The sequence below is a fragment of the Penicillium cinerascens genome, assembly GCF_028974065.1.
Source record: "Penicillium cinerascens strain IBT 15544 chromosome Unknown contig_6_segment0_segment0, whole genome shotgun sequence".
NCBI classification, from domain to species: domain Eukaryota; kingdom Fungi; phylum Ascomycota; class Eurotiomycetes; order Eurotiales; family Aspergillaceae; genus Penicillium; species Penicillium cinerascens.
In genome coordinates, this window is record NW_026695295.1 from 2,225,997 (window position 1) to 2,246,340 (window position 20,344).

Consider the following 20,344-nt stretch of genomic DNA (forward strand, 5'->3'; position numbering starts at 1 on the left):
GGCCTGACAGACTAGGCAACAGTAGGGTTCCGAGACCCGATCGTTGATAAGAGCCTGTTTTGCTTGGAATACCGCATTCACTGAAGCATGAGCACACGATGGCTCATTGTCCTCTTAAAAATCCCCACCCAAAATCCAATTCCAAAAAATATCCATTTTCCACCTAAAAGTACCTTCGGACATATCAAATTGAATATCGGCCGATCCGACCGTTTCGAGGGCCAAGGCCGGACCACTACAAAGGTGGAGTTCCTATAAGTGGGGAATAATATGTACTATGAACCTTAGGCCGCCGTCTCGCGACAAGGATGTTTGTAGTACGCACGGATGACTACCACTATATTAGTTACATAATGCAGTAACTTGGAAGCCTAGCCTACGCAAACTTGGCTTACCAAGTTCCGTCCTAGAGTGTCCAGTTTTGCCACGCAGACCTCTTCTCTCAGTGTACTTGCGGCGACGTGATATCATCCGTCTCTGAAGATTGCGTTCTTGTCTTCTACTGTCTCTCCTAAGCTGTCCGCCTCAAGCGACCAAACAGCCAAATCAATCAGCAACATGATTTCAGAATTGTGGTAAGCAAAGCTCGCAGACCTGCGCACTTTCATCCCATCCATTCCTGTCACAATCAGTTCCTCTTCACTTCTAACATCCTGCATTTGGTCAATACTGAATCTTCTCTTAGCCCTGTCTATGCCGTGAGTTCACCTCCCTCGTGGCTGGTGCGAATGTGACGACCCAAGCATCAGCTATAGTTCATCCCCTCGTTCTCTCACCACGTCTAAACCTGTTGCCCCAATTCGAGTAGCTAACTTTGAGGCTTCCAGCCATTCTTTGGTTCTATGGGCTGCGTCTGCGCAATTGTCTTCACTTGCTTCGGCGCTGCCTACGGAACTGCTAAGGCCGGCGTTGGCGTTTGCTCTATGGCCGTCCTGCGGCCCGACTTGATCGTCAAGAGTACGTTACGTCCGAATCCAGGAAGAGCTTGCAAAAAGGGATTTGCCGTTAAAGATGAATGATTTTCATTACTCGAGAATGCAACGTTAATTCAGAGCGTTGTTTAACAGGCATAGTTCCAGTTGTGATGGCTGGTATTATCGGGATTTATGGTTTAGTCGTCTCCGTTCTTGTCGCAAACGATTTGAAGCAGGACCTCGCCTTATACACAGGCTTCATCCAACTTGGTTCAGGTCTCTCGGTCGGGCTTACCGGCTTAGCAGCTGGGTAAGTTGCGTAACAGACAAATTCCCAGACATGGCTGAGGTGACCCTTTTATCATGGTTCTAGTTTCGCTATTGGAACTGTTGGTGATGCAGGGGTTCGTGGAACAGCTCAGCAGCCAAGACTGTATGTCGGCATGATTCTGATACTCATCTTCGCTGAAGTTCTTGGTAAGAACGAGACCGTATCTTCTGGAAATACGCAGAGTGAGAAGCTAATCCGTGTATAAGGACTGTACGGTCTAATCGTCGCCCTTCTCATGAACTCACGCGCGAAACAAGATGTCGAGGACTGCACATAAAATTTCTTTGCCACGACATGATATCGGAAGTAGCGAACTTCAGCAATAGAATCGTTGCTACAATGTAGCGAGATCTTCTGCAAGATTTGGTCTCACATTCATGTTGATCTGCTCACGCGTTTTCATTTTTTTGATCGAAGACGCTGGCTTAGCTAGTTATCATATTTAGGGAACTGGTAATCCGACCCCTCCTGCCTAATTTTTTGGGACTCCGCCCTTAGATAGACTTAGTTAGACCTTGCACTCACCCTCGAGTGAACCCCCGGACCCTCCGGACCCTCCACCCTCACAGCCTCACGGCGGGTGGAGGATCTAATATCTCGACCGACCCTGGTCACCCGCGGGCGTGTGGTCCCCAGGGCTAGCCAGAGGATGGAGATACTATATTCCGTATCCCATGGTGTCGGAGCACGTAATATAAGGGCCAATCAGCGGTAAAAAGAACTCTGTATTGCTATACCCCTGAATCTGGCAATTTAGTTAGTATTTAGCTGGAGTTCTACACTCTCCGGAAAGGACAATCAATTACTCTGTTTCGTTTCCACAGGCGACCAGCAGGGTCCTCGCGTGACTAATTTTAGCTGATATCTACCATTCACTTTGTGACGTCCGCATTATATGTCATAGTTTAGCTAGCTAAATTTTAGCTGTAGACTAGGTATATATTCAGAATTTCAGAAAAGTGTATCTATTCCCCCTTGTCATCAAAATATGTTTTTAGTAGACAAAGGGTAGTGTTGAACAATACTTTATAATCAATGAGACGATGGATTGGCGGCCGCCTATGATACCTGTAACGCGTCTCGCTCGCCGGCAAAGACCTTGGCGTCACGTGTGTCTTCGTCCACGGCCTACATCCGTTTAGAACGAGAGTAGATCCACACCGTTGGCATATTCCTGTCCGCGGTGACTGAAGAGTCTCTTCGCTAATTACAGCTTGCTAAGTAGCCTTGAGATACTTATTCTTGCTTAGCCATGTGGCCACGTCTTCACGGTCCCGATGAAGCCAGTGGATCTTGACGCGGATAGCATCAAGGCTTTGCTCAAGAGAACGGTCGAAGTCCTGTACCAACAAATTAGAAAAGAAAGCCGAGGAAAGAGGAAAACACATACCTTAGCATCAATAGAAGAGAAAAAGCCTTCGACGTCTTTCATCTGCTCTTCTGTGCAAAAACTGGACGTAGTCATCTGCACAAGCCGGCCAAGTTTATCGAGGGATGGCGGAAGACGCTTGACCAAGGAGTCCCAGTTGCTCTTAACCCAAGACCAGCTCGCCTCGATGCCTGCCGCATGCTTCTGGAGACAGCTAAGCGGCTCAGTGATATCTTGACTCTTGACCTCAGTGCTGATAGTAAGGTCAAGAGTGCGCCGAATGAGAGCCGGATCTTCAGCTGCCCCAAGGCTGCCCAAGGCGCTGAACCTTTCCTCCGAACTGGGGGAATTGCGGAATCGATCAAGGACAAGGTCGTATTCTTTGGCACCGCCGTGCTTCAAGACAATCCTAAAGACATCGTCGCGGATGTTGGGGTGTATAGCAGAACTGCCGAACATATACTTCGCAGCCTGGACGATAGTCGCATCCTTAGCTATACCGGCAGATCCAAATAGAAGGGCTTTAAACTGCTGCCGAACATGATCATCGCCATCAGAAAATTGCCAACCCAGCTCGTGAGCTTTATCAGAAACCAGCTTGCGTTGGAAACACTTAAGAGCTTCTTTGGTTTCGCCATTTTCGAAGATCCAACCAGTATGCAGAGTTTCAAGTACGTTTAGTATCTGGCTCCAGACTACGAACTCGGTCTCGGAGTCCATATTCTGAAGCAATTCGAGGATACTAGACGTACGCTGATGCCCTGAGGCGGCCAAGGCGCCGGCGTCGGCAATCATTCCCGCCCGGTCTTCAACGGTCAATTTGCCTAGCTTAGCGGCCTTGCCTAGTAGGGCGAGACGCTCAGGACTATACGAGGTGCGGTATAATCCAGAGTGGTCAGCATTAAGCTTAAAGAAATCCAGATCAGGCACCTTGAAGCTGCCTTCCCTCTCGGCTAGCATTAACTCCTCCACACCCTGTGTGGTACGGAGTGCGAGCATCACAGGGTAAATGACGGTGTCTTCATCCGGCCGAACGTCATTAGTTTGCAGAAAACGGTTCTGCTTCACATGAATAGTGGATGAGTCCTTGTCCTCTGTAACACTAATGACAGGGAATCCGACATTCTTAGTCCAGGTTTCCATAACCGATTTCACGGGCTTGCCACTAGTATTAGCCAAGGCTGCCCATAGATCGCTAGTCTTGGTATTGCCATAGGCGTGCGTCTTGATGTAGTTTTGTACACCTTGTAATAGAACGTCCTCCCCAAGGTATTTTGATATCATGCGTAGGACAGACGAACCCTTGCAGTAGGATATAGCATCAAAAATCTGGTTTATCTCGTCCGTGCGCTTGACAGGGACCTCGATTGGGTGACTGCTGCGTAGTGAGTCCAATGAGAAGGCATCCTGTAGGTTGTCGACAACATAATTCTCCCAGACCTTCCACTCAGGGTAGAAGACATTGAACGAATACCACGACATCCACGTCGCGAAACCCTCATTCAGCCACAAACCATCCCAGAAGTCCATAGTGACTAGATTACCGAACCATTGGTGAGCTAGCTCATGCTGAACGGTCTCGGCGATAATCTGCTTGCGCGAGGCACTGATAGTCTTCTCATCCAGTAGCAAATAGATACTTTGATAGGTGATCAACCCCCAATTTTCCATTGCTCCCTCAAAGTCTGGAATAGCCACCATGTCCATCTTCGGCAACGGGAATTGGCTATCAAACGCCTTCTCGTAGAAATCCAGCGTCTTAGCGGCAAGTTCTAAAGAAAAGCGGCCGTGCTCGATGTCCTGTTCCGGTGTAGCGTAGACACGAATCGGAATATGGAAACTATTGCTTTCAATAAAGTTGAGGTGTCCAACGACGAAAGCAATAAGATAGGTGGACATAAGGGGCGAGGTATTGAATTTGACCGCTTTCTTTCCTCGGAAATCAGACTCCGACGCAACATCCATATTGCCCAAACAAGTCATGCTTTTGTCAGCGATCAGGGTGAGAGTGAATCTAGCCTTCAGGGAAGGTTCATCAAAGCAAGGGAACGCCCGGCGGGCGTCCGTCGCTTCCATCTGGGTTGCTGCCAGATATTCTGTCTTTCCGTCCTCCATCTTATATGACGATCGGTAAAAACCCGCCATATTCTCATTGAGAATGCCGGTAAAGACTAATGTCAACTGGGTGTCAGATCCCGCTGGAATAGCCCGAGAGAAGCTGATGGTCACGACTTGGATGTCTTTGTTCAGGGAGATATCGGGCTGGGCTTCAATCACCGAGCCCTGGGAAGAGATAGCTGCGCTATGGATCTCAATCTCGTTGGAATTAAGGGAAATGAAGTTAGTCTCCTCATTCACCTGGAGACTACAAATCCGTACATGTAAGTAATTGAGCTGATGTATACGCTCTCTGCAGTAAAAGGACATACTCAATAACAACAGTTCCATCATAAGTGAAATTGTCGAAGTTTGGTTCGAGCGTCAGATTGTAGTGTAATGGCTTGACATTCGTAGGCAGGATCTCACGTCCGTCGATATTGTCTGCCGAGCGCGATAAGCCATCGGCTTGGGTGCTACACATCCTGCAATTGGAGTGGTAGGATATGTAGGGATTGATTAGAAGGGACAAGCAGCTCAAGAAAATCCGGGAAGGGCTTAAAAAGTAACGGCGAACAGGAGGGAAGAAAACGCTTTTTGCAGCCTTGCTGCTTTAAACATCCCCGCGCGATAGCGTTCCCTGACACTCGCTTACATGACTCACTCGCTTACATGACTCACTCGCTTACACGCGCAGCTCGCTTTCCGAATACGTTAACTAACTTAACTAAGTTAGGCGCAAATCCACTTAGTCATCTTTTCTAAAGTGGTAAGGCGTGTCCTAAATAGGGAAAGTGTGTCTTATGCGGGTCAGTTGGACGCGAGTGACCCTCAAGGGACCCTTGGAGGGTCAGGGTCGGTGAGGTCGGACCCTGACCCTCGGAGGCGTGCTTCTCCATACTACTTGAATCAGCATCCAAGTTGTTCCCGGCGCTGATCAATGACCAGTGTATGCAGTCCGTTCGTAGGAGGAATGGAAGTCGCTCGCTGGCCGCAGCAATGTTTCGTGAGTTTGCCACGCGCGGGCGTGTACAGTCGGTCTCGAAATCGGCTTGACCAGTACACACTCACACTCTCTCTTCCAGCCCCACCGCCAAGACTTTAGCGCAGATCATTTATTGAGCGGGCCGCACCAAACTGAGGGGCTCAGTAAAATGCGTCGTGTATATTGCAGTAACATGGTACATAAGATTACATTACGTGTATGAGAGGGAAGCCCATGGATTATTATGGAATCATGGTGGATCTCCACGAGTCATGTGGGGAAAGGCCACCTTGCGCTAGTAACCTGATGATCTGCTGGGGGACTTCTTCTTCCCTCTCCTCTTCCTTTGTGCGGTGTGTGCTATCCATCACTTGCGAGGTGTCTCTTTGGCCCAGAGTACCTCAACAAGTGATAATAGCGGCTAAGGACCATCTTGACTAGTTGGCGGTTGTTTGTAGGCGAACAATACCCTTAACGGCACCGAATGGTGTAAGCCTCAACTAATTATCACTCACCCTTAGTCTGTCGTTACTGTAGGCCCAAGAAAATGACTACTAATTCTCTCGTTAGTCATAATGATTATGGCGTTCAACATCTTGACTAGTGGGTCAATACATCATAATATGCACTAACACCTAGCAACTTTCGTTGGTTATCCGCCTCCCCTTCCGACATAAGCTGCCGTAATGTCGATCCCGTCTCCCCTGTTGATTCCGCCTCTCCAAAACAAACTGCTTTATAAAAGAACGGTCTTCCATTACTCTAGTATAGTGATTGGGAGGAAGGTCGAATATACGACGAGGATCCACCGACTTATATCCACTATTTGATCGAGTAGAAGATCACTCTCAATAATAGGACGGTGGCGAAAGATATAGAACAAGATCTGGTTCTAGCCCCTCGGTATCACTGGAGGCTCTTTTTGCAACTAAAGCTAAAGGAGCTACTTATACGAAAGTATCTGTATCGAAAACTTAAATCGGATGATACGTCTATTGTCGTATCCGCCACTTGGTAGAAAGGCTTCACTCTGAGATTCGATGGAACCAACATTGATTAGGCCTCTATAGAAAAATAGCTTTTGGATTGGGGAGACCTCTTTCTTGCTAGCAAGAAACTGAGACTGGTTATCTTATTTAATTATATGGAGAACACTTCGGCCTTAAACGTAAGCGGTAGGACGTCTAATAAACGAGGCACTTTATCTACTACCTAGCGGATACTTTAAGAACGAGACCGATAGATCTATGCCGAGGAAGTAGCTTCTGGAGAGCTACCTGCCTAGAAAGAGGTATATACTTTAATGCGCTGTCCTAGGTCCTGCGAACTGGGCCCGCACTGTTGGTAGGATCCTTATAGGAAAAAACACTATAAACTCTACTGGGATCAGCTAGAGAGCTTAGTGAAATATATGTAAAGCGGTGGGATTTTATAGTCGTATAACGATGTACCTAGAATGATTCGTGAGCAAATCTATAGAGTAGAGAGACAATGGCTCGATAGATCGTGGGCCAATAATCGATCTACCGCCGAAGTAAGCTACCCTCCTATTAGTATCATAAATGTGCTTCCTATATAAGCTCCTTAAGCATTGGGGTGGTTAACATCCATACTTCCAGAGGACACTACTACGTCTTCGGTCGAGGTTCCTGCTATCTAAATCCTAGGCCTTCTTGATGTTGCTATAAGAGAATATAGTAGCTAGTAGTAGTTACGTTTAGGGGATAAGGCATTAAAAGCCAAGGTCAGGAAGGCGTGCGATGTAGCCCTAGATGATGGACTAGACTTAGCGTAGATTAATGAAGATAAAGATCCTAATTATTTTAAGGCGCGTAGTGTTAAGTAGGGTATTGCTTAGCGTTTTGTCAAGGACATTAGGTACTAGGTAGAAAAATACAACGGATGCGAGAGAAGCGAAGGGGATATATAGTTTAAGTATTAGTTATTCTAGTGAGTATTGGTTATCCTAGTGGTTTCTTCTCGGCGTCTATATAATTTAAGATATCTTCTATGTCCTAGTTTGAGAAAATCAAAATTCATCGATTAATAGACTTATATTTCGGAAATGACCCTCCGCGCTCGAAACCCTTGAACCAACCACATCAACGCACTATTCGAGAAATGCATTAAACCCTTAGTTTGAATTCATTTTATACTTATTCCACTTACGCTTGATAAATCGTTTTAGCTTAGAGAAGAACTCTTTAATAGGGTTTAAATCCGGCGAATAAGGAGGGAGATATATTAGCTTAATACCAGTATCTAAGCATATTCGCTGGATGTTCTCTATACGATAAAAAGAAGCATTATCTATAACGAGAATAGACTTTGGCTTTAGCCATCTATTACAATGCTGAAGGACTTACTCGATGAAGTCTTCGAAAACATTAGCATTAGTCGCGCCTTAAAATACTCGATATAGGACTAGTCTATCTTAAGCATACGCAGGAAGTATCTAATAGCGTCTGTCCCTATGGAATTTGGAGACTTGCACTAGTGTTATATCTAGAGGTGACTAACTAGTCCGTCGAAAACCGGCCCTTTTATTATAACCTGACTTATCCACGAAGATTAATTGGTATGACTTGAAAGAAGATATCTTATAAAGGTAGAAGTCCCATAGATTAGTATTGCGTTCCTTGGCAATCTGGCGTGCTGCTTTCTTCGACTATCCGACCGAAGTAAGCGCCCTACTAATACTTTGAATTATTATATGCTTTCCAAATTCGTCCTATAGAAAAAGGGCCATCTCGTCTTAGTATAAGGTCGGCTTCTCTGTTAAATGTTCACGAAGAGCTTCGAGCATAGGTGGTGTAATGCTTCGCGGGCGTCTAGCACTATTTCGTGGCGCCCTAACGTTCCCGAATACTTCGAGGTTAGAGCGAATTCGTACTATAGATTGCTTGCTGTAGCTAGCCATATAAGCCATCTTAGATATTGTTAGTGAGTTACTCTCGATTATGTGATGAATGAACTCGAGCTACGGGGGTTTGAAATTTGGTGCCATAGTGCTCTAAACGAAGTGGAGTAGTTGTCTGAATGGTCGTGCAACGTGGACCTATTCTAGGTTCCGTAGGGGATTAGCCCCTGATATTACGGGCCGACGATAAGTCCGATGTTACCTACGCCGATGAATTCTATGCGATTCCAGGGGATTCTCTATAGTGTGATTAGTGCCTAGTAGGTGACATTCTCAAGCGAAGTCATATACTATCAAGGCAGTTTATCTCATTTAAGAGCTACAGTATCTACGATCGAGCTGATTCTATATAAGCGGCTGTATAGGTGGACCGAGCCGGCTTAAGTTAACCTATTTCTAAAGTTTAATGCCAGCAGAACAGTATACTATAGGTGGACCGACGGAAACCACCGCGACTCTTGGTTCTTCCATAATAATTCCAAGGGCACGTGCACCACTTAACTAGCTAGGTATATAGCCTCGTCAACCCCGCCTGCTCCTGATAAATTCCCGACCTCATTCCCACGACATCTGCTTTATAATAGTATTCTTCTCCTATGTTCCACGCAAACTAACAGGTCAGACATTATTAGGTACAATCCGATCGTAGGGGAGTCAATATATAATAGATGCTAGGACTTAATCCCACAACGATTATACGGTCGGATAGATATACGCCTTGCTAGTGGAGACGGCGGCTACAAAGCTAATGCTTAACAAAATACACCCGCCTTTACCTCGCCTACTAATAGACCAAAATATATATATTTTTGGAAACATCGGAGAACATAATGTCGTCATTACTACCTTACCAACTAGCGTATACGGAACTACATCAGCCGCAACGGTTAGGATATAGTTACTCTCTAGTTTCCACGCTATCCGCTTCGGCTTAATAGTCAGTATTGGCGGCGGAGTACCTAGCAGCTATGTAGATATTCGACTCGGGGATATTGTAGTGAGCCAGCCGACGGAGACTTCTAGGGGCGTGATCTAGTACGATTTAGGTAAAGCACTAAGCGGCGGGCAATTTAAGCGAACTAGAATGCTTAATCGACCACCTAAGGTTCTATTGACCGCTCTCGCGACTCTCTAGGCGCATCACCTCACGGAAGATAGCTAGGCTATTAGATTTATCTCTAATCTGCAAGCTAAATTATCGCCCCACAAAGCTACTAAATTCACGCGACCAACGCAAGAGGACTATTTATTCTAAGCAGAATATGACTATACTATATCTAATACGTGTATTGATTGCGATCGATCTAGATTGGTCTCACGAACCCAACGAGAGCACCAAGAACCAATAATTTACTACGGACTTATCGGATCGGCAAATTAGGTGATAAAGGATAGCAGGCGGCGAGATCAGCTAGCTCGGGACTTGGATATATATTGTGTAGAGATAGAAGCGGCAGGACTTATAAATAACTTTCCGTGTTTAGTTATTCGTGGCATCTACGACTACGCCGACTTATATAAGAATAAAGAATGGCAAGGGTATACCGCCGCGGTGGTGGCAGCCTATACGAAAGAGCTTCTCTTAGTGATTATAGTTGATCAGATTAACTACACACTAACTACAAGAGACACACTCGTAGACTCTGGTGAGAGCATATCAATAGTATCCCTTAAGTAATTCGGATCGATTGCTAAATATTATTTATATATATAGTTCACCGCTTTGATGTCCTTTTAGACCTAACGGCTATCCCAGTAATTGAAAACTTCGTGGGACGGCAAGGCGAGCTAGAACAACTCTAGTAGTATTTATAGCCTAGGGATTCCCAGTCACGAAAGGTTGCAATTATTTATGGGCTTAGGGGGATAGGAAAAACATAATTAGCGATTCGTTTCGCACAAGATCACAAACATAATTTCACTACCATTTTCTGGCTAAGTGGTAAGGACCGAGGCACGCTATTATAATCTTTGAGCTCTATCTTGCCCCGATTACTAGAATAGTCATCTACTAACGAGGCAATGAATAACGAGGAGGTGAAGCAACAAGCTAGATAAGTATTAAAGTGGCTAGTAGTAGAGGGAAACTTACGCTAGCTAATCATTTTCGACAACATTAACTAATACTTCCCATTTAAAGGCCCTATTGGCGATGCATATAATATTGCTGATTTCTTCCCTAGAGCCAACTACGGCTCTATTATTATGACTACTTAGCTACAAGGGTTAATAGAGCTAGGATAGTTATTTCCTCTCTATAAACTTAACCCCGAGGATACGATTCCGCTACTCTTATATAGTAGCTATATATCACGGAAGAATATAGCTAAGGAGATTAAGAGCTATCTAGGTATTGAGAGGCATAATACTCAGATCTTGTTTATAATACTAATAAATATAGATACTATTGCTCTTGCGAACCGTCTAGATAGACTTCCACTAGCAATAGCTATTGCTAGAGCGTTTATACGTGAAACTGGAACTAGTGTTCATAAGTACTTATAGTATTACTAATTATCTTGGTCCGACCTATAGCTACAATCAAATCCTGAACGCCAGTACTAGCAAGGTAATATGCTGCAAACATGGATGATCTTATATCGCGAGATTCAGAAACGCGACCCAAACGTAGTAGCACTGCTATTATTTCTTGCTTATTTTAATAATCGGGATATCTAGTATGAATCGATATAAAGCAGCCACTATAGCTTAAGTGCCCTAATCTGGCTGAAAAGGACAATATTAAGTGCACTAGCGTTCAAAGCTAGTATGAAGACCCTAGTTAGGCTTTCTTTTCTTAAGACTAAGGAATAAAGCGGAAGCTATATAATACACCTAATGATACAAGACTAATATATTTATCTTGCTAGCAGAGAGAAGAATATAGATCCTCTCTATCTTAACGCACTAGCGCTTATATCTATTAGGTACACTGTTCCTAGGGTAGATAATAGAAAATATCTCGAGCTTCAGCAGCGGCTTCTACCGCACGCGAAATATGTGGGCCATAAGGACTGGTTAGAGGAAAATATTAGAGTATGGGAAGCGTTGCATTAATTAGGAAATCTCTTCTATGCCTAGGGAAAGCTTGACGATTCGGTTGAGATGTACTAGAAATCACTGGCTGGCAAGGAGAGAGTCTTAGGTCAAAATCATCCTTCCACGCTTGATATAGTTAGCGATCTAGGGAACCTCTATAGAGAGCGAGGGAAGCTTGAGGAGGTGGAAGATATTTACCAGCGAGCAATAGCTAGCTATAAGGAGGCTCTCGGTCCGGATCACCTATCTACTTTTAAAGCAGTCGGCAACCTCGGGAATCTCTATAGAGATCAGGGGAAACTTAAGGAGGCTAAGGAGATATACCAGCAAGCACTCGCTAGCAAAGAGAGGGTCCTCGGTCGAGAAAATACTAGACCTCGCTTCGGGTCGGGTTTGGGTCCAACTTCAGGACCCGTACCCGCGGGTCGGGTTCATACCCAATACCCAAAACCTATACCCGTAGACCCGTGGGTTCTTGGCGGGTACCCGCGGGTTACCCGCCAAGAACCCGTTTTGGCATAAATATCCTAATTTAGTCTACGCCAAGACGCACAAAACTGCTGATTAACCTCAATAAAATACCGTTATTTATATCTGTTCCGGTCACCTCTGTGGTTCTAATTAACAAAACCCTCTTTCCCTTATAAAAGATTAAGAAATTAGTCTATTTTCTAATTAATGAATAGCAGTAATCTTATATATTTCGCTTTGAGGACTATATAATATTATTGGGGTTGTAAAAACTAATATTCATCAAAACTGTCATCAGAAGTGCGGAAATATATATAAACTATAGAATGTAGTATGTATATTTTTGCAAGGATAATATAATTCTATATTGTCCTTACAATCCTATGGCTTATAAGGAATTTTTGATCTTATAATAATCAGTATATATTCATTAAGCTATGCGTTAACTAATCGAATGCTCTTTTATCTTATTTAAGCTATTAAATGCGAAAAAGTGGATTGATTTTACCTTGATTAAAGACTTAGAAGGAAATTGTTTAAGGAAAATGGGTTACCTATAGGTTTATGGGTTATAAGCGGGTTACCCGCGGGTTACCTATTATATATATAGGCTATAAGCTAATAAGTATAGCTTTTATCTACCTATATAGGCCTTTATTGATATATTATATTTTTCACTTTAGAAGAACAGGGTACTACGAGGCCCTAGAATCTACGCTTACGCGTTGAAATTCTTTTGTAAGACTTTTGACTATCCTTAGCTAAGTGCTCGTTAATTATTATATCACTAGATGTCTTAATTCACTAATACCTATGTATTATCTTCGTATAATATAGATCTTTTAGATGACCTTCAACTCCTCCTATTGGGTAATCTAACCCCTGATCTGTTGATTAGCTAACAAAACTTCGCTTGTATCGCGAGCTCTATAGGCGATACTAATTTTATCTCACTAGGATTACCTTCGCCCTTGGTGCCTAGTTCCCTCGAGAGCGTTCGACCTAATTGTATCACTATATACGTAGTCTACTCTAAAATAATAAATAATAACTATATATAATAGTGGCTATAAACGGACTTCGGAAGGAAGAAGCGTATACACTAGGACTCGCGACACTCTTCCGACGTTTAGCACTATTTTAATTAGGTGGCTAGGGCTAGTAATAGCGCGCCAAAGGTTATATATAAGCATTGCAAGGCTATCCTTGATTATCTAAGGCTTAGAAATAGAACTTCTACGATGAAGAAATATACTACTAGCTATAGTAGGAAGCTAAAAAGCCAAAATATTAGGTAATTTATATAAGCGGTAAGCTAGCCCGATAGTCTATAGGATATACACTGATTTCGACTACTTCTATAGGCGCGGAGCCCTCTAGTCGATACTCTATTTAGCCAGGAAAAATAGGAATTAAGTCTTCTTCGATTTATTACTGAATCGAGGCTACCCTTCTAGCTTCTAGAGCATCTAGGGTTCCGTAATATAATATCTATAGCCTAAAATACCCTAAGATAGCTTGATATTCTATCTGCAAAGGTAGTATAGCGCTAGCTACGAAGTACGATGCTCGAACGCCATTAGAATATACTGTAGAAACTTCCTAAAGATAGAAAGATTTCTATTGCCCTTGACTATTAGACATCTCCTTTCTAGTAGGTATTTATGGCAGTTATGGGCTACTTCCTTAATGAAGACTAGAATTATTAGGAGCTACTTCTAGGATTTAAGCCTCTTTATAGAATACACTTAGGTATTAACCTTAGCGCTATTCTGTTCTAGCTTCTACAGAAGTACAATTTAACTAATCGAGTACTTACAATCACTACCGATAATATATCGAATAATAACACTTTAGTAGTAAGTATCTAAGAGACTGTCTAGTCCCTTAATCTTAGCGATGATACCGTAATTATTCGCGTTCTATATATTGCCTATGTTATCTAACTAAGCTTAAAGTAACTCCTAGGTTAGATAAAGGCAAATCTAAAGAACGACACTACTTAAATGTAATGGACTAAATCCTAAGACTAATTAATTCGTTCTAGATAATAAAAATGGGAGATTATTAATACTTTAAATAAGGCTCGTCACTATTAAACCTATTAAAAACCTACTTCTAATCTATTTTTATAGCTTCGAAGCTTAGCTATCTTTATTAACGTAAGCTTATAGCGCCGTGAAGCTTTCTGTAGCCTCTAGATAGGTTCTATAGCTCTTATTCCGATATAAGACGTTTATACGCGGTGGAATTCGACGTTTCTAATACTTCGTCGTGCTAAACGACTATAATCTGTCTTAGATGAGTTTTGCTCGAAGTACGGCTATCCGTATCTTATACTTAACCAAGAGTAATAGCGTTAGATTAACTATTTACTCTAGATTATATAGCTATTCTTCTAGTTCACCACTGCGCTATCGAAAACTAAAGATGTCACTGTCTATCTTGTCTTTGCTATCTATAATAAGCTCTTCGACTATCTTGAGAAGTCGATTAAGTAGCTTACAAGAAAGAAGATAGCCTAGAAGAAGCTTATACTTACCGCTCTCTATGCGGCGGAGGAAAAGCTTAGGTAGTACTATAGTAAGACGGATGACATTCCTAGTGATCTCTTTGCTATTAGTATAATGCTCGCACCACAACATAAGCTCTAGTTCTTCTAGAGTAAAGATTGGGGCCCTAAGTGGCTTACTAGATATAGGTAAAGCCTAAACATAGAATCGCCCGGTAGGGGGGGGGTACCCATAGTTAAAAAGTCTTGGCAAGGGGGGGGGGTACCGAGTCAACACGGTACCCCCCCCTAAGTAGGTCAAATCTTAGTATTTTTCGATCGGGTCTTTTAAATCTTTTAATATTAAAGCCTTTCCAATCTTTTGGCTTATTTACATTTTTAGATTTCGACCTAGAATAGTGAGGGCTAAGGGGGTCTGGTTTTCGTGAATTATTTTTGATGGGGGATACCAAGACCTTTTCGCGCGGGTAGCCTATCCCTATTTAAGCTAGACATCCCTTATGTAAGTACTAGGCTTAGCTATTAGGCTAACTTCTAGACCCTATAAAGTCCTTAAGGCTAGTATCAGGGCTAATAGTAATCCTTTAATATCTCGCGAACGAGGTAAGCTATTAGAATAAGGGAAGAAGTTCTAGATACTATAGCCCTCTCGCTACTAGGCTAGAGGATTTATATTACGTAAGCAAGCCTTATACTAGGATAATTAGTAGGGAAAGGGAGTTTGAAACTTTTTACTAGATGACTAATCCTAGGTAGGCTCGTTTAATAGAGGGAGTCTCGGCGGTTAGATTAATATTAGTAGTATCTTAATTAGGCTAGTATCCACGAAGTTATTAAGCGATGAAATCTATTAAGCTTAGTGGTTATAAATATAGATCCGAATGATATATCGTACTAATATATAAGAGGAATTGATAAAGTGATATATTCTTAATACTAGTAGGATATATATATTAATTCTACTAGAGGTATAGCGTAAAGGGGTCTATCCCATGGGGGTAAGTGGGATGCAGTTCATCCCAGTAGAGTAGGGTTTCGTTAACTATGGGAGCCGGTTTGTTCATCCCAGTAGAAACGCCTATCCAGATCCCAGTAGGCTTTTTTTGGTCGGATCCCTATCGAAGGTCCGTTAAATTTAAACCCAGATCCCCCGCGTATTTTATGAGATTTTTAAGCCCATCACCCAAAATTAAAGGGTGGTTACAAGGATCCAAAATATGGTTAATTATTTTGATGGGGTGCGACCGGGCGACATTTAGGATTTCCATCACACCCCATCACATAGCCATACACCACCAGCCACCAGACCATGCGATTCATCACAGTAGAATGAATAGGGGTTTCGTATTACAAATCAAGCGGTGGTAGTTAGGGGGGATTTCCCAAGATCCAGTTTCATTTTAAACATCATCCACGTCGATTCAAGAGGGTATCATTTAAGTCCATTCGCCGTGGGTTCAACGCACCAACAATATATATTCCAGTCACACGATGGACAACCATATTAATGCCCACGATTATTTCATATACAATCCAACGTACCACGTTGCCATTTGTAAGAAATGCGGGCACGCCGTGGTTCCCCGAGATATCATCGGCCATTTAAGTAAGCGGCGCGGTGATCATTATATCCCCGAGAGTGTTGCGCAGCGAGTGAAAGAAATCATTATCGATGAGTGGGACGAAGTACACAACGAGCCCGGTATATTCCCCACGCAAGTAGAGCAGCCCATCGCGGGTTTAACCGTCCATACCGATGGGATTAAGTGTTCATTTTGCGTGTATGTATGTCGATCCCCCGAGAGTATTCGGAAGCATTGGCGGGTTACCCATCAGTTTTCCCCGTACCAACAGAGTCGGAAACCGCGGCCATCCGAGACGGCCGCGGGACAGGAGAAGCGAGACCAAGCAATGCAACGAGTGGTGTGCCAGCGGTTTTTCCGTAGCAAATTTGGGTCGCATTACATCCATGTTCGACACCCCAGTCCCGCGTGTGAGCCCGCCGCACCACCGCCCCAGGCCAGTCGGGTGGCCCAAGCCATCGATAAGATAGAAGCGATATTCGCCCAGCAGCGGCAGCAGCCCGCCGTGATCCAGGCCGGGGAAATCGACGAGGCCAACCTATGGTTAGACCGCACCGGATGGGCCCGTTATTTATACGGCCAGACGCCCAAGGTATTACGTATATGCGTGGAATCCCCCGCGGACGACGCCGAGGGCCCCGAAGCCACCGTGTGGGTGATATAGGATGCTATGTTGGGGGTGGCGAGTAAAAGCTAGAGCATCACTAAGTAGACCGGGCATTTGTTACGGATCGAAGCGGCGCGCACCGACATATAGAGCATCCCATCGAAGCCATTACAGGCGTATATGCACGAGCACGCCGAGTTAGAGCGCCACGTCGAGCCGTACCAGCGGGTGTTGATGTTTTTTGCGCGGATGTAGGTCCCCCACGAGTGGGAGAGTCCCGTATACCGGTTTAATCGCTAGCAGCGTATCGCATGGGACGCATTGTGGCGGGCCGCCCAGTGTCTGCACGCGGGCCGGCCCGTGCAGAACCCCATCGACGGTGGGGACGACCAACCCCACCGGTTAGAGCCCGTGGAGGCGCGATGTATGGATTTTGTGATTGAGTTGTTGAACCAGCGGATCCAGTCGAGTGAGTACGAGTGCGCATTCGTATATGCATTAGCTGTATTAGGCGTGAGCGATCACGAGGGCGGCCGGCCATGGAAGGATCCCCACAGTTATCCGCTGATATTATCTAGTATGATCAAGGTTTCGCGGTTTGTGATCGTGCACAAGGTATATTTGTTAGACCCGGACGCCCGCGAGTTATTCTAGGGGATGTAGAACCAGTGCGATGGGGAGTGGTCTAGGCCCAGCCTAATGGAGGATCCCGAATATATATTTGGCGACGAAGGGTATAGCAGTAGTCCGCCCTCCACCCCACCACCCCAATCCCATCCACCCCGATATTATCCAGTTCCCCCGTGTTTGACAGTGTTACCCACGAGATCCAGTATCCCCGCGCTATCCCGTTCGCCCGCCGTGGCATTCACCCAGCAGGGGCGGCAGGGACCGAAGACGTTCCGCGAATAGATCCGTATCATGACCAATGCATTCATGGTACACGGCACGGCCACTCCGATGGAATGGATGTTGGATTTACGCCGATATAGGTTAAAGGTCCATTATAACACCCCGTCCGACGGGCACATTGGTTGGGAAGGCCATAATCAGTTATCGTACAAGACGATGCGGTTCACTATGGGGGCATTTCGTGGGTTTGTCTATGGGTTGACGGCCAGCACGCGGCAGTTATTTACCGACCATATGTTGATGTGCCGGCCCGATCAGATTCCGGCTATCCCGTGGGATCGGATGGCGGATGATTTTAACCAGCCCTAGGCGGGGTGGAGTTTTTTGCAGGATCCACGTACGTCGTGGCCGGTCCATAGGGCCCTAGTGGATGTCCGATCGAGTGCGTACGGAGCGTCTATTACAGCAGTTGTTTATCCACGCGGATGAAGGGCGGTTCAGTATCGATGGCATCAAACGGTTTTTCGGGTTCGTGGCCGATTTCAAGGAGAAGTTAGCCGTTATTTCGCACATCACCAACGGCCAGCCCGCACGAGGGCCTGAGTTATTGAGTATTCGTCATCGTAATACGGCCGCCGGGGGACAGCGAAACGTATTCATCGAAGATGGATTAGTGGCGTTAGTCACGCGGTACCACAAAGGGTTTTACGCCAGTGGGGACGCCAAGGTGATCCATCGGTATATACCCCGCGAAGTGGGCGAGTTGATCGTGTGGTATTTATGGTTGGTATTGCCATTTGTCGAGCAATTACAGGCGTATTATTAGCAGATATGCCAGTCACCCGCCATTCCCGATACGTAGGCTAGTAAGATATGGGGCGTCGATGCTGGGACTGGACGGGAGTGGACGTCGGTGCGTTTAAAGGATGCATTAGTTCGGGAAAGCAAGATGCGGTTACACCATGGATTAACGTTGGCCGTATACCGGGATATTGCCATTACCATCAGCCGACGGTATTTTAGCAATGCCAAGCCGTTTCCGCACAACGTCCGCGAAGACGGGACCGAGGTGATTACCGATAATAAGGAGAACGAGGATTCCATGGACGATGAGTAATGGATCCGCTATATGGCCGATTTATAGGCCGCGCACACCACGCATATTGCCGAGATAGTATACGGACGGATGATGAGCTAGTAGCAGGGGACCACGGCCAGGCGGCAGGCCGGGTTTCGGACGAGCAGCGTCCATTGGCATGATTTTTTAGGGTTTGACATCAAGGACATCCCCAGTAGCGTATTAGGTAAGCGGCCACAGCCCCGGTGGAAGGATAAGGGGGTTATGATATGGGATGAGCGGCAGCATTTAGTCGAGACGACGAATATGATCGAGGCGTTACAACGGATGACCGGACAGCCCCCGATGCAGTTCCGCGGGGTGCAGGGGGCCGCCATCCAGTCGATCTAAGCAGGCCATTCCCGGGTAGTGGTAGTAATGCCCACGGGTGGTGGGAAAAGTATATTGTTTATGTTGCCCGCGTGGGTGGCCCAGCGGGGCGGATTGACGGTGGTGGTGGTGCTATTAACGGCATTACGCGGGGATTTGCAACGGCGATGCTAGGCCGCCGGCATCCTATATATGGAGTGGGATAGCCATCGCTATCCCGATTATGCCGCTATTGTGTTTGTGACGCCTAAGTCCGTATTCACGGACGGGTTCCAGTCGTTTTTGAACCGCCAGCGCGAGTTGATGCGGTTAGACCGGATTGTTATTGACGAATGCTATATGATGTTGAATAAGTCCGAGACGTTTCGCCCGCAGTTACAGCAATTAGGCCGATTACATCAGTGCGGCGTGCCGATGGTGTTTTTGACCGCGACATTACCCCCATACAAAGAGGCCCGGTTGTTTGAGCGAATACAAGTTGCGCGGGAGGACATCAGTATGCACCGCGAGCGTACCAATCGCCATAACGTGGCATACCGGGTGTACCGGCCCATGATTACATCGAGATATCGTTCCCAGACGCAATAGTTAGAGGATCTGGGGGTCCGTCATTTCATCCACGAACGGGTGCAGCGTGCCCGGCCCGGTCGAGTGATTGTGTATGGTAGCACTAAGCCCATCGTGACCCAGGCGGCCGAGATATTGGGATGTTCCGCATTTTACAGCGACTAGGATCGTAAGTTGGGAATATTGGAACAGTTCCGGCGTGCCACGAATAGGGTGATTGCGGCCACCAGTGCGTTAGGTATGGGGGTGGACATTCCCGATATTCGATGCATTATTCATATTGGGTTCCCCCAGTCATTGTTAGATTATACGCAGGAAAGTGGCCGTGCCGGGCGAGACCGTTTACCCAGTGAGGCCATCATCATCCAGCCCGAAGGGGTTTGACGAGGTGCTAGTATAGTTTGACTAGGACACGGACCGTGAGCAAGCCGGGTTAGAGTTAGTGCGGCAATACATCGCCGGTGAGCACCGGTGTCGCCGAGTGTTGTTGGATGGGTATTTGGATAGGCCCATGGATGGATATACTCGTGCGCAGTGCGGTGACCAGGACTAGCCATTGGAAGTTTCGTCGAGCAATGGTGTGATCAATGTGACCCCGATTAGGAGGCCGCGGAGTCCGTGATCGAAAGCAGTGATATAGACAGCGATAT

General features: G+C 45.5%; 7 protein-coding genes across 7 annotated transcripts; 6 read left to right on the forward strand and 1 right to left on the reverse strand.

Annotated features, from left to right (window-relative positions):
* Positions 1-558: 558 nt before the first annotated feature.
* N7498_006818 (V-type proton ATPase 16 kDa proteolipid subunit) lies at positions 559-1,522 on the forward strand (the record flags this gene model as incomplete). Its single annotated transcript, XM_058453880.1, has 6 exons — positions 559-575; positions 686-698; positions 828-957; positions 1,074-1,224; positions 1,288-1,391; positions 1,452-1,522. 6 exons carry the CDS (start codon positions 559-561, stop codon positions 1,520-1,522), a joined length of 486 nt encoding a protein of 161 aa, XP_058308071.1.
* Positions 1,523-2,462: 940 nt separating this feature from the next.
* On the reverse strand, positions 2,463-5,195 carry N7498_006819 (M1 family metallopeptidase; the record flags this gene model as incomplete). The annotated part of the gene is made up of 3 exons (XM_058453881.1): positions 2,463-2,585; positions 2,636-4,979; positions 5,044-5,195. The coding sequence occupies 3 exons, from the start codon at positions 5,193-5,195 to the stop codon at positions 2,463-2,465; spliced, it is 2,619 nt and encodes an 872-aa protein (XP_058308072.1).
* Positions 5,196-9,325: 4,130 nt separating this feature from the next.
* Positions 9,326-9,652, forward strand: N7498_006820 (nucleoside phosphorylase domain-containing protein; the record flags this gene model as incomplete). Its single annotated transcript, XM_058453882.1, is given in 2 exon segments — positions 9,326-9,502; positions 9,515-9,652. Coding segments are annotated over 2 exon segments (315 nt in total), but the record flags the coding sequence as incomplete, so codon positions are not given.
* Positions 9,653-9,878: 226 nt separating this feature from the next.
* Positions 9,879-10,419, forward strand: N7498_006821 (uncharacterized protein; the record flags this gene model as incomplete). The annotated part of the gene is made up of 3 exons (XM_058453883.1): positions 9,879-9,902; positions 9,998-10,262; positions 10,331-10,419. The coding sequence occupies 3 exons, from the start codon at positions 9,879-9,881 to the stop codon at positions 10,417-10,419; spliced, it is 378 nt and encodes a 125-aa protein (XP_058308074.1).
* Positions 10,420-10,638: 219 nt separating this feature from the next.
* N7498_006822 (uncharacterized protein) lies at positions 10,639-12,177 on the forward strand (the record flags this gene model as incomplete). The annotated part of the gene is given in 7 exon segments (XM_058453884.1): positions 10,639-10,653; positions 10,800-10,841; positions 10,861-11,111; positions 11,122-11,185; positions 11,325-11,383; positions 11,487-11,652; positions 11,731-12,177. 7 exon segments carry the CDS (start codon positions 10,639-10,641, stop codon positions 12,175-12,177), a joined length of 1,044 nt encoding a protein of 347 aa, XP_058308075.1.
* Positions 12,178-16,129: 3,952 nt separating this feature from the next.
* Positions 16,130-17,482, forward strand: N7498_006823 (uncharacterized protein; the record flags this gene model as incomplete). Its single annotated transcript, XM_058453885.1, has 3 exons — positions 16,130-16,872; positions 16,959-17,079; positions 17,132-17,482. 3 exons carry the CDS (start codon positions 16,130-16,132, stop codon positions 17,480-17,482), a joined length of 1,215 nt encoding a protein of 404 aa, XP_058308076.1.
* Positions 17,483-18,110: 628 nt separating this feature from the next.
* On the forward strand, positions 18,111-19,715 carry N7498_006824 (uncharacterized protein; the record flags this gene model as incomplete). Its single annotated transcript, XM_058453886.1, has 4 exons — positions 18,111-18,454; positions 18,704-18,793; positions 19,051-19,219; positions 19,302-19,715. The coding sequence occupies 4 exons, from the start codon at positions 18,111-18,113 to the stop codon at positions 19,713-19,715; spliced, it is 1,017 nt and encodes a 338-aa protein (XP_058308077.1).
* Positions 19,716-20,344: the final 629 nt, after the last annotated feature.